This window comes from Cetorhinus maximus, chromosome 7 (genome assembly GCF_964194155.1).
Source record: "Cetorhinus maximus chromosome 7, sCetMax3.hap1.1, whole genome shotgun sequence".
Lineage (NCBI taxonomy): Eukaryota > Metazoa > Chordata > Chondrichthyes > Lamniformes > Cetorhinidae > Cetorhinus > Cetorhinus maximus.
The window spans coordinates 44,436,671-44,450,333 of NC_135885.1; the positions used below are offsets into that span (position 1 = coordinate 44,436,671).

A 13,663-nucleotide genomic window follows, 5' to 3' on the forward strand; every position below is an offset into this window, starting at 1 on the left:
TAACTCTATCCTCTTTTCTCCACAGATATCTAACCAGTGGCGTGCATCCAGCATTTTATGTTTTTATTTTAGATTTCAAGCATCGCAGTATCTGGCATTTTATTCAGGATTTGATAACAAAATCTGCAGCAAGTTTGTCATGTGGTTTTTGGAAGTTTTATCTGAAAAGTCTCCCTCTGGAAATTGAAATGTGATAAAGAAGAAATGCAAATACAAAGTGCGCTTGCCAGAGGGGTGGGGGTGGAGTGAGAAAAGGGGCTCGATGTCCTGAATTCCCTTTTCACATTCGACTTTTTGCTCTTTATAACCACAATTCCAGGTTACTGGCCATGCTTAATTTGCAGTATCTCACTCCACTATCACAGACAAAGCTGGTTACGTATGAACCTATCCATCGGGGAAGTCAGACACCCTACTGTAAAATGGCAGAACATATTGCTTCTTGAACATTCACCACCATACTACCCTGTATTGCAAAACATTTGAACTTTTTTTTAATAATCCAAACCTTGTGGAGTCATATGAGAACTGTTAGCCTGAGTAGCGAGGTGATTTTCCAATTCCTCTATTTGCTGTCGGTACTGCTGTAACTGAACCTCAAACTGTTCAACCAGCTGTCTGAAATAGCTGTCAAAATATAATTCAGAATTAGCTGAGGTTTGTTGATATTCACTGCAGCAAGACTATTTTCACGTGCATAACTATTTGTTTACAATAGTTTGAAAGGTTACGTTGCTAAATAAAATGAAATGCTATCAGTTGGCAAATGGAGATCCTTGGTGAGATAAATAGCATTATGGATATAAGCAGTAAGAGAAATTTGTAAGGGGTGGAGGGATGGAACTGTGGCTAGAGAAACAAGATGAGGGAGGATACTTCCAGGGAACAATTGATGGTACTTAGTCAAAGATTTACTTCAAAAGTTTACTCTTTTAATTTGTTTGGAGTCCGTGAATGAGCCTGGCAAGGCCATATTTAGGATCCATCGGTAGTTTCTATGAGGACACTAAGGGTCCGATTTTAACTCTAAGCATTTTGAAGGAGTTAAAATCTCACCTTAAGAGTCAACCAGTAACTTTCCACCAAATTACCAGGATTAATTCCAAAGTTTGCTAGCCCTGTACCTTAACCACTATGCCATGTACTTGTACATCCAAAATAAAGTTTTGAAACAAAATCAAAATTCTAATGACATATTGCACAATAATTAGCAGCATTCATTTTATCCATTGGATTGCTTTTGTGCCTTTTAATACTGTTATTTTTACTCCATTTTTATGGTCAGGTTATCAGATTTATAAGACAATTACACCATTTTCCAGGGTGGAATTTGAACTCAAGCTCTTGATTGGTAGTCCAGTACTATAACTGTCATACTATTCTACCTACTAAAGCTTTAATGAAATTAAAGACTGGTGAAATGTTATCCTTAAATTGACAAGAACAGTGTTTAAAATAAAAACATTTTTTCACTATTATCTGCTGTCTACCACCAATTTCCAACTAAAAAGAGCAAGTGAGTGACTCATTTCAAGTCCTGCTAATGTCCCCCTGTAATTAGCAGTTTGGGGTTACGCAAGCTGACTTGTAGTCTTAGTATTTTAAGATCTCTACAGGGCAAGAACACACAGTATAGATTAAATTACAGGGGACTACACATTAATTCTCTAAATATGATTAGCCATCCAATACAAAATGGTCAAATAATGTATTTTGATCCAGTTAAATAAGTTAATCATCTAATCATTTGTACCAAACTTGTAAAAATTTCATTTAAAAATAACTGAATACAAAAAGATGAAACGAATAATGCAAATTTACTGTAAGTATTTCTGGTGTAAGAGGTTTAAACATTATTTCCAATGCTAAAAGTTACACAGTGAAAGCTTCAGATTTTTGTTAAAGTTATTTACATACTTGAAGATTTTCTTCCTCAACAATAACGTGATATTCATAAGACATAATGAAACATAATGTTGTATTAAAGCAAAAAAAAGGGAAGTGGACAAAAAAAAAAAATCAAGCCTATATTGGTGACTTTTCATGAAAATGGGAAAACTACAATAAATACACTGAGCCACGTTATATGGTTACTTTGACATTTCCCTTGCCTGGCAAAGAATGTGACTGAATAATAATCAGATTTATGGGTTTTTTTTTTACACAAAAGGTAGCAAAGTAAGTTGCGAAGATGACATAAGGCGTCTGCAAAAGCATATAGATAAGTTATGGGAGTGGGCAAAAATTTGGCAGATAAAGTATAGTATGGGAAAATGGGAGTTTGCACACTTTGGCAGGAAAAATAGAAAAGCAGATTACTTAAATGGAGAGAGACTGCAGAATGCTGCAGTATAGATAAATCTTGGTGTCCTGAAACATTAATCACAAATGGTTAGCATGCAGGTACAGCAAGTAATTAGGAAGGCAATTGGAATGTTGGCCTTTATTGCAAGGGGGTTGGAATATAGAAGTAGGGAAAGTCTTGCTACAACTGTTAAGGACATTGGTGAGACTGCACCTAGAGTACTGTGTACTGTTTTGGTCTCCTTACATAAGGAGGAATATACTTACATTGAAAGCAGTTCAGTTCACTAGGTTGATTCCTGGGATGAAGAGTTTGTCTTATGAGGAAAGGTTAAGCAGGTTGGGCCTATAATTATTGGAATTTAGAAGAATGAGAGATGATCTCATTGAAACATGTAAGATTCAGAGGGGACTTAACAGGGTAGATGCTGAGAAGATGTTACCCCTCCCCAACGCCCCCCATGGGTTTGGTGGGGGGGAGGGGTGGTGTCTAGAGCTAGGAGGTACAGTTTCAAAATAAAGGTCTCCTATTTAAGATGGAAGTGAGGAGGAATTTATTCTCTCAGATGGTCATTAGTCTTTCAAATTCTGTTCCATAGAGAGCAGTGGAGGCTGGGTCATTGAACATATTCAAGGCTGAGTTAGACAGATTTTTATCTCCCACAAGGAGTCAAAGATTATGGCAGGTAGGCAGGAAAGTGGAATTAAGGCTACAATCAAATCAGCTACATTATGGAATGGCAGTGCAGGCCCAAAGGGGTAAATGGCCTATTCATGGCTCCTATTCCTTTTAAGTTCAACTAGCAATTCTTTATTAAGTTGCAACTTTAAACTGCACTTGCTATGCTATTAGTGTTGCTAACATAGGAAATAAATAGTTGTGATACTGGATACCAAGCACATATTTGAGCTTGAGTTTTTTTCCCTATTGCTTTAGCTCCATCACATTATATTCAGAACAAGGTTCTAGGACGGCTTCCTGAAGTCATTACTACTTCATGAAGCCATCACTATCTATGTAACTGTATGGGCCTCAGAAAGTGCCCAATAAATAATGTAGAAGCCTGAATGAAAAGGTAAAATTTTATTTTGCTGGACTAAGCCAGGTTTCAGCAAATAAATTTGTGGGCTCCCTCACTCATTCTTAAACCTGATATCTAAATTAGTCTATTACTTAACCAATACTGTATTGTATCCAATTGTTTTTGTGAAATATTTATCAAAATGAGATTTAAAACAGTGACAAAACAGAATGTATTAAGGGCACAATCATTTCATTGAAGTTAGCATAACTTACAATGTGACTAATTATCTACAAAAATAGGATAGATTTACTGTGATAGTAAATCTCAGATCTAACAGAAACTCTGTTTTAACCATTGCTTGGGACTCACATCTGTTCAGTGTACTTTGTTAAAAGTTGCAGTTTTTCCCCAGAAGAGTCTGCTCTGGAAAATGTAGTTTATACAAAATGTAGTCTAAGGGGCTCTTTTATTTCAAAATCTACAACTTGAGTGTAACAAGTTTTATCAGTATTTCATATTCAAGCAGTATGCAAGTCCCCAAGATCCATTTTTTAAAAATGAAGTTTCCCTTAAGCAGCTGCGTAATTTAAAAAGCAAAGCACACAGGCCTAGGCTTTTTTATCCCCTCCTGCCAGTTTTCCAATGGATCTGGAATGGATAGGGTCAGAAGAGCTTGGGGAGGCATTGAGCAATTTTTCCCCCATCTCAATCTGATGTGTGTGCATGTTGTGCTTCCTGCTGTTTGACACATTTGAATGCAGAACATCAAAGGAGCCTGCAAAGGCCTAGATCCAAAATTCAAAGGTGAGCAGAAAGGGTGTTGTAGTTTCTGTCTGCAAAGAGGTCTTTGCAATCTCCTCCCCCAGCATGTCTCTGGTCCCAGTTCTGCAGGTCTCCACAATGCAGGCCAGGAGATATTGCATGCAAATGATCACAGGGCAGGAAATTTACCTGGGATCAGGCAGCCATCTCTGTGGAAGTTAGAAAATCCTCCCCTCACTCCAGAGGCGCACATGATCAGAAAGCCACGGTTATGATTTCTTAACATGTTATTTTCCTAATGTATAAGTTCTAACCTCCTGATCAGCTGAACTGACATAGTCAGCCTATTGCTTCTGCTACTTCACTTTGCATTGAATGTGAAACTGGACTATGCAACAAATAAAAATGTAAAGTTGCAGCTAATCAGCCAATTCATCTGCAAAGCAGTAACCTGAGCTCAGCAGAAGTGACCAATGTATCATTAAACACCCTTTACCATAAACATTATTTCAGTTAAAAACTGTTCAGCCGCATCTTAGACCTCACGTTTGCTAAGAAATTCACAAACTTACTCTGCTGGTGCTGTATTTTCATGCTGAAGCCCTGGTGGTATTTTCTGTGTTCTTAGTGATATTTCAGCATTTTTAAGCTCCTATGAATAAATTCAAAATATTGATAAATTTAAAGTCGCTTTTCTCTGACCTTTGGCTCTACTTCCAATTCTATGCTAGTTTCAGCAGTTTTCCCTTTTGCACTTCTGAAAATATGGGATGAGTCTTCTCTGTTTGGTGGCAATGTGGGAAGATACTTACACCTATCCAAAAAATATGCTGCTCACGCTGGCGAATTTCTTATGATAAGGGTTACTTAGTCTTTCTTGGCAGACTCCAAGTAGCTTTCCACCTGCATACAGCAGCTTAAATGGTCTGTTTTTCACCAGACCAGAATGAAGCACCTGACCTCTGCAATAATCCATAAAGTGGCCACAGGAGATCTCAGTCAACTGTCCCTCTGTGGGGAGCCATTTTTAAAAAATTTTCATAAGGCCTCCAGTTTCTGTGGCAACACTGGATAACTGTTGTAGACAAGTATTTTTATAACCATGTTGTTACAAACATAATATAGTATAGTATACAACTCCATCACGATCACATTATTTGGTTATGGAATAAAACCAGAAGATTACTATGGGGCAGAAAGGGTTGGAGACTCTGGAATAGATGCCTATTCATTTTTTCACCCAGCTCAAGTCACAACAGATTGCTGATGTAACTTTAGAGGAAAACCTTCCTTTTGGTATTTCTACATATTGTCAAGAGGGACCCAATGACCTCTCTCTGTGCTGGACTATTCTATGTCAATCCCCTAAATTCTTGTGGGCACATATACAAAAATATAACTAATGTTATTAGAGAATAAAAGGTGCTTCTCTCAATGTCAGCATACCAGAATTATTTTCACAATTATTTTGATGGAAGCGTTTACCCATTTAAAATCATGAGTCCATTAAAATAATGAAGAAAAAATTGAATTCAGTTCAATAATCATTTGTAAAATATTACTGCAATCTCTACCCTTGAAGTTACAAATGCATTGGATTTCACCTCTTTGGCAGCCAAAATGATAGGGAGTCTACTTTCTTTCTTGAAATTGGTCTTATTACATTCCTACATGAAAACATTCTGGCGATTTTCATTTACCTGTGCAGATTCTATCTTGAGTTTGTCGATGGCAAGTGAATCTCTCTGAAGTCCACTTGCAACTACTGTTAACAATTGTTTCAATGCCTTAATATCCTCTTGTACTTTCAGCATAGCTTTAAAGGACATTCGACTAATTTCTTCTTGGACCTGCTTTTGTTCTTTTACAAACTTCCTGCAGATGTGTAAAAAGAACATATAACTTTAAATACTGATACACTGTAAAATGGTGAATTAATGGTTGCTTGGATGTCAAACCTGGCAAACTCACTGAAAGTGCTCCACATCTTGGCAAATAACAGGTGGCAGATTTTCATCCTTGAGGGCCTTGCTATCACTGTAAAACAAAAGGGGACTAAAATGTTAACACCTTTGCAAAAACTGCTACAGATGTTCATGTCTGTATCAATATTTGAACATTGTAAATATATTCAAGGTAGGATGACATTATTGTCAGCCTACATTCTATAGTTGTACCGGTACTTGAAAGTTCAACAGCCATGCTTCAATATAAGATGATTTGTTACAAAATGTATTTTTCAAGAAAAGTCTAAGTTTCATAGCATAGTGAAATAATATTGTTTGGCCTTGTGAATCAGTGTTTAAGCAAGCTGAGCACCAAGTTAAATTATGGGTTTCCACTAAGTTTTTTCAAATATGTTTTGCATTAGGAATTATAGTTCTGAGCCAGACTCTCAAGCTCAATATTTTTAGGAACTGTGGCAAGACGATGCAAGACGACGATCATACATCCCATGAAAGACCCTTTCCATAATGGTATATAATGCAGCAATGTGACTTTTGCACCATATTAAAACTACAGCTGTTATTAAATTGCCATTGCAGTGCCGAAAACACAGCATCAGTTTGCACAGGTACACTGATGACATCCAACTCTGTCTCACCACCTCTTTCGGCTCCTCCACTGCTTGACTGACATACAGTACTGGATGATCATAAACTTCTTCCAATTAAGTTTTGGGAAAACAGGAGCCATTCTATTTTGATCCTTCCCATAAACTCCACTCCCTCTCTCTGACAGAAGTCTAAGGCTAAATCAGGTTTTGCAACCTCGGTTTTGGATATGTCTCCAGGATGAATTTCTGACTACATATCTGCACCATCACTACCTATTTCCAACTCTAACATTGCCTGACTCTGCCCCTGCCTCAGCTCACCTGCTACTGAAGCCTTCAACCATGCCTTTGTTTCCTCTAGACTGGACTATTCCAATACACTCTTAGCTGGTCTTCCACATTCTATCCTCCGTAAACTTAATGTCATCCAAAACCCTGTTGCCCATGTCCTAATTGCCTATCACCCCTGTGCTCCCTGGCCTACACTGGTTCCTGTTTAAGAAATACCTCGATAAATACAATTCTCATATTTGTCTTCAAATCCCACCTTGACCTCACCTCTCCTTATCTTTAATCACCAGTCCACAACACTCCAAGGTATTAAGGCGAGGAGGTGGTGGTGGGCCGTGAAAATACAGAGAAGGCCAGAATTGGAGAAACAGAGTTTGGGAGCAGGGATCCAGGTTTCAAAGGCGGGAGGTTACACAGATAAGGAGGGGTAAGGCCACAAAGGATTTAAACAGGAGAATGAGAACGTTAAATCTAAAACAAGAGGACACACACAAACACACACTATCCCAAAGCTTTTCCACCTCTCTTTCCTCTTAAGATGCTCCTTAAAATCTAGCTCTTTGAACAAGCTTCTGGTTATCTGCCCTAATATCTCCCTATACGGTTCGGTATCAAAATGTTGCTTTATAACGCTCTTCTGAAGCGCCTTGGGATTTTTTATTGCAATAAAAGGTGCCAAATGAATACTGTACAAGTCATCCCTAGTTTGAGAAGATGGTGGTGAGCTTCTTCCTTGAAGCACTGCAGTCCTCAAGCCAGTGGTACTTGTTAAGGAACTGCGGGATATCAAACCAGTGGCAAAGCAACAACGTACTTCAAAGACAGAATGTATGATTGTTTCCATCATATTACTCTAATCGTTCTCCATAGGAGAGCTCATGTGAACAACTGTCAAAATAAACTTGGCAAGTTGCTGCAATTCTAATGAAGAGCCCTTGAAACTTTAACAATTCCCTTCTATGACAGATTCTCAGATTTGCAATATATTTCAGCATTTCTTTATTTTAACTGTACTAATGCATCTTATGTAAACTACCTACGAAGGACACAATTTGCATTTATATAGCACCTTCAACATACAAAGCTAACCATGGCATTTCTCAGGCATAATCAGAAACAATAAATCCTTCTGTGGCTTGGCATTTATTTAAAGCCTAAAGTGTGGTCAAAGCTATTCAATTTAAGGAAGGTCTTAAAATGAGAAGGGGAAGGCGGAGAGGCAGGGGGTTTAGGCAGGGAATTCCACAGCCAGAAGACTAAGGGTTGGGAGACATGGCTGCCAATCGTGAGGCAGTGTTGGGGGGTGGGGGTGGGCCGTGAAAATGCAGAGAAGGCCAGAATTGAAGAAACAGGGTTCAGGTGTAGGGATCCAGTTTTCAAAGGCTGAAGGTTACACAGATAGGGAGAGATAAAGGCTATAAAGGACTTAAGCAGGAGAATGAGAACTTTAAATTTGAGGTGATAGAGAGCCAGGGATCAATGTAGGTCATCAACAGGTGATGGGTGAGCAGGACTTGATGCGCAAGATAGGCAGCAGAGTTTTGGATGAGCTGAAGTTTATGGAGGGCAGAGGATGAAAGGCAAGCTAGGAGAGCTGTGATGCTACAGAAGTACAAGGCCTTTGTCATGGAGAAGATATTCTTATATTCCAGAAGGCCAGGTAGTGGAGCATAGAACTGGAGCCAATCTTTTACACATTTTTAATAAGCCTTTAAAAATAAAAAGTGCAACCAAACATACACCGCCTAACCCAACCACCACGTTTGACTGTTCCTATTGATAGGAGCACAAGTGAATCCGAATTGATACCCAACACCCTCATACAATTAACAGATATTGAGTCAGAACGCTTCTTGGAATCAAATAGAACATTGGGGTGTGAAGGAGTACTCACGATTTTGTTGGATGGATGAAGTTACAATAATGCAAGAAATCTGGGACTGCCAGGATGGAACAGTTTGTTTTGAAAGCCCATGGCACTGAACTGAGTGTTCTCTGAGACGATGTGGATGCGATATATATCATCTACAGGAAACAGTGCAACAACTCCCCGAAATCACTTCAATAGATTGCGAACAATCTAGTTCAGTCTGAAATAGCAGCTGGCGAGGGGCTGGGGTGGTGAGTGGAATCAGCGGTGGATGAATGGAGTTTTTGGCACAGGCTGAAGTTATCACATCTCATTGCCCTTTTAAAGCATTGTTTTTGAATATTCCATATAGAAAACACAGGATACCCTTCATCTTAATTTACTTGTTAAATTCCACCCTTTCAGTCTTGTTTCTCCCATTTGCTCACCTGTGTAAACTTCATTATCTCTGGTGCTTTCCTTTGATTTTCCTGCCTAACATCAATTTGATTTTAACTTCTTTTGAGTATTTATTTTTTTTAAAAATACTGGTTTGCCTCAGTGAACTCCTTTATTAGATTTACCTACAGGTGCTATTTTACAGCTTCGCACCTGTCCCCACATAGTTTACATTTTAATTCCATGGCATGTGTATATTTTTGTAACATTACTACATGATAAGAGAACATTTTAATTTTGTTTCACTGAAATTAACAAGACCAAAAAATGCGTGAGCATTAGAAGTAAATTAACTGCACCATTTTACAAGTTGCAGATTTTTTTTTATTTACACAAAAATATACTTACTCAGGCCTAACTCCAGTTGAACCTTTATCATCTGTAAAGGATAAATATACAATCTATTAATGCAATTAAAAAAAGGACATTAAACAAATAGAACAAGTGTTAAGGAGAATGCAGCAATCCATTTCTCTTCCAAAGGAATCAAAATATTCCAAGCAATTTCATTTAATACTGGGGAGAGCAATCAATGGAATGCAAAACAACTGGTTGTTTGTTACTTGTGCCTGACTGGAAGTTAAAATTTAGAAATTACACAACTATGTTTTATAGTTACCTATTTCCCCACACAAGGTGCCTCAAAAATCTCCTATTTACCCATTTTCATAGTTTATACCTGCACAGTACACCTTTCATTTGCCTACAACAACACTGTATTTTTAAAACGTCCCCATCCACAGCTGCTTTTCCTGTGCTTTTTCATTGCTGTTCATCTGTTTAAAATCTCAGTTGTAAGAGCATGGAAAGAGAGATTTAAAACTTAGGCCGGAATATGCAGCCCTGTTGGTGTCGGGCATCATGGCAGGGGGGAGAAGAGAAGAGAAACAACGATACAGAGATTTATGCTGTCGTGAAATCAGTTTGCGATCGTCCACTCCACCTGTCAATGGCGGTCTGTATTTCCCACCGTCGCACGGTGGGAATGTCATTTTAATACATTTGCATCTAATTGTAAGCCCTGCTCGCCGGAATCATCTCATGTCAAATTTACCACCCATGTTGGCGTGCTTCACGACTGCCTTTAAAAGGTGTGCACCTGGCAACCAGAACTTCAAGGTGAACTCGGGGGCGAGTGCACACAACCCTGCGCAACACTCGTGAGCATCGCCCTTAGGACATCAAGGAAATGGTACTGTGGATTTGCAGGGGGCACAGGCATGTCGCTTTTTCCCAGCTGGCTGTCAGTTGCGAGAGCTTGTCAAAACGGAGCATTCTTCCTCAGCAGCAGCTCCGTTGACATGCTTGGAGTCGGGCTTCTGAAGCTTTTCTGTTCACTCAAGCAACACTAAAGCATGAAAGTGCCACCAAATGCCCCATAACTTTTCAGCCCTTGGGTGCAGGCTGCCAATTAATGTGCGTTTTAGGGAGCAGCAGAGCAATTGGCCAACTGGGCAAGTTGTACAATCCCCTTACGAAAGGTGGCCATGGCGCAGTGTTGGAGGCGATCACAGACCCTTGCAATGTCTTAATTAAGGTTTGGACCAGTGTTCATTATGGTTCAAGCTAACAGCACAATCTTGCGTTGCAGTTTAAGAGAATGCCTGTGCCTGAGCTGAGAGAATAGCATGCAGCCCAGTGGCCGAAGCAGCTGCCAATCGGTTATGTGCAGCTGGGCGGAGGTGGGTGGGGTTTCCAACAGCCAATGAGCGCATTACACACTGGCCATCCAAGTGGTGGCCAGCACTCTCCTGCATGTGTGAATGGGCCTTCAGACTTAACCAAGAGAGGTTCTTAGTACACCTATGCTAACCCAGGTGTGTCGGTCTTTGATCCTGCAGCAGCAGAATATCAGGATCATGGAGCCTGGTGATTTAGCAGTATGCCTCTTGGCTTACAGAGACCAGAGAAAGAGGAGAAGAGTGCAACGAAGGCTTAGCAAAGGGAGGAGCACTTCCCTCAAAATGAAGGGGCAGCAGGACCTGCTGAGTACACAGCTGAAGATCCACAGCAAGCCATCACTCATAGGTGCCTTGCTATGCCCAGGGTCTATAGACGGCACCTGTCAATCCTGGAGATGACTAAGAACCAGTGTCACCGAAGACTACGCATGTCTAGGGAACTGGTAGGTCACATGTGCCATTTGCTGCAGGATTTGGTGCCAAGGGGACACAGAAGGCATCTGCTGCCAGTGGCTGTGAAAGTGATCACAGCATTCAATTTTTACTTCCAGGGCTCCACTGGTGACTACTGCGGGATCTCGCAAGCCTCTACGCACAAGTGTATCGAGGAGATCAGACGCCATCTTCACGAAGGCACAGAACTTTGTGCATTTCGACCAGATTCAGGAAAGCCAGGAAGCAACAGTGCTGGGGTGTGTGCAGATCTCAGGTTTTCCACAGGTGAGGGTGCCATCGAATGCACTCATGTGGTGCTTAGATCTCCATGGCAAACAAGCAGTCAATTATGGTCAACCTGAAGGGCTTCCACTCGCTGAATGTTCAGCTGGTGTGTAACCACCACACAAACATCCTACAGGTCTGTGCACGATTCCAAAGGTGTCCACGACTTCTACACCAGCAATGAGGTTCCGGTGCCTAAACAGCTCCAGTGGAGCACTGCAATACAGTCCCCAGAGGGTGTTGCGCATCATCGTTGCTTGATGCACGCTATACAATCTGGTGCTGCAATAGGGGGAGGACCCGGAGAGGAGGAGCTGCACGTATCCTCTGATGAATGTCTGACTCCTATCTGGCTGAGGGCAGCTCGCTTGCGCTGTGATCAGGGTCATATCATGGAGGTGCAGCTGTGAAACTTTCAATGCACCTGATCCTTTGTCAGCCTTCAGCACCTGTTCCCTTCAGAAGCACAGCATCACTGGTCACAGATGTTGAAGAGATGGGAGGCCAGCCCCACCGCAAAGATGCTGAGAGCAAACCAAAAGAATTTTGGAACTCTGATGCCTGCCCACAACATTCTGGCAGCAATGATGAGCACCATCGAGGCGGAGGAAGCACTAATGCGTCCAGTGAATGTGAAGCTGGACCATTACTTTGGTCTGAGGTTACACATGGGACAAGGAAGAGGCTGTGGACTAAGACTCCTGCCTTTACACCTTGTGCAGGGACCAAGCTTTCAAATCTGAGAGTGACACGAATACTGTTCATCATAACAAGGAGCAATAGGTGAGGAGACATTCTTGGGAGTTTATTTACAATAGTGAACATTATGTACAAGTGATTAACTCCCACGCGCAAGCTGTGCAACTACATTCTCGTAACAGAGGTGTCAGCTGTGGCTCAGTTCATAGCACCCTCGCCTTTGAATCAGAAGGTTGTGGGTTCATGTCCCACTCCCGGAAACCAAGAACTGTGAATGTACTCGAAAGAGTTACAATCTGTGACTGTTGATAACTCGAAAGAGTTACATTCTCGTAACCTTCCTAACCCTGCCACTACATCTTGGTGCTCCTCCAACATCCACAGCGAAGATGGAGGCAGCCTGCTGGCTGCTACATCTTATCTGTGATGCCCTTGGTGGGCGATCTCTGGAAGTCCAAGACCTGGAGGACCCCGGCCTGCTTTTGGGGTCCTGCTGCGTGGCAGTGGCACCCTCCTCGGCCTGTGGAACTGGAGCTGCTGGGGTCACAGGAAGAGGGGATTCAGATGGGCCGGATACTCCCAGAGTCACCTGGGTAGATGACCCCAGGGTATGCACCCGTTGATCATCCTCCCTCCCCCTTATGCCCCTGGCTCACTTGAGAAGCTGGAGCGAGATCAAGATGCCCCACACCCCTCTCGTGTTGACTCCGGAGGCCAAAGATGGTGTCAGTGATGGAGTTCAACCCGTGCAGCGGTGCAGGACTGATATCTTGAACCGAGGTCTCCATGGCAGCTGCCATCCTACCTGTGTTGACCTCAGCGCTGCCATGCCAACTCACTATCAACTCAGACTGAAGGCAGACAAACTCCTCCATCGTGCCTTGCAAGCTGAGTGCAGCGGACATCCCTTCCTGACGTTCCGAGCTTGCCTTTGCAGCTCCAGCCAATGAGGTATGATTGAGTCCCGAGGCTCATCATCTGACTCGGGCTCAGCAGATTTCAGGCTTCCAGCAGTCCTCCGAGTGCCGTAAACCTGGAAAGTCCCTGCCGCCGCCTACTGTGGATCAGACAGTACAATGTCCTCCCCAGATTGTGACCCCGAGGCTACTATAGACTAGGTCCCACCGAGGTTTGTGCCTCTGCGCTGGTGGACGGTGTGGGTGAGGGCTGCGAAGGGTCTTTAGATTCTTCTTCTGAGGCATCATCGGGGCTCGAGTAGAGAGCCTGGCTCGTGGACCCTCTTGGCTGCTCCCCAGATGTGCCTGCGAAAGCAAGGAGAGATAATTAGTGCATGGCAGGGGACTGTGGAACATTG

The 13,663-nt window shown here is 41.8% G+C and overlaps 1 protein-coding gene across 3 annotated transcripts in view; it reads right to left on the minus strand.

Annotated features, from left to right (window-relative positions):
• Positions 1 to 13,663, minus strand: part of nup58 (nucleoporin 58) — a 69,171-nt gene that overhangs the window by 30,959 nt on the left and 24,549 nt on the right. For all 3 annotated transcript variants that reach the window (XM_078545410.1, XM_078545409.1, XM_078545411.1), the window contains exons 7-11: positions 9,596 to 9,626; positions 6,063 to 6,128; positions 5,792 to 5,966; positions 4,664 to 4,743; positions 509 to 627 (exon numbers count right to left, since the gene is read on the minus strand). In XM_078545410.1, coding sequence (XP_078401536.1) covers positions 509 to 627; positions 4,664 to 4,743; positions 5,792 to 5,966; positions 6,063 to 6,128; positions 9,596 to 9,626 — 471 coding nt within the window. The remainder of the gene's footprint in view (positions 1 to 508; positions 628 to 4,663; positions 4,744 to 5,791; positions 5,967 to 6,062; positions 6,129 to 9,595; positions 9,627 to 13,663) is intronic.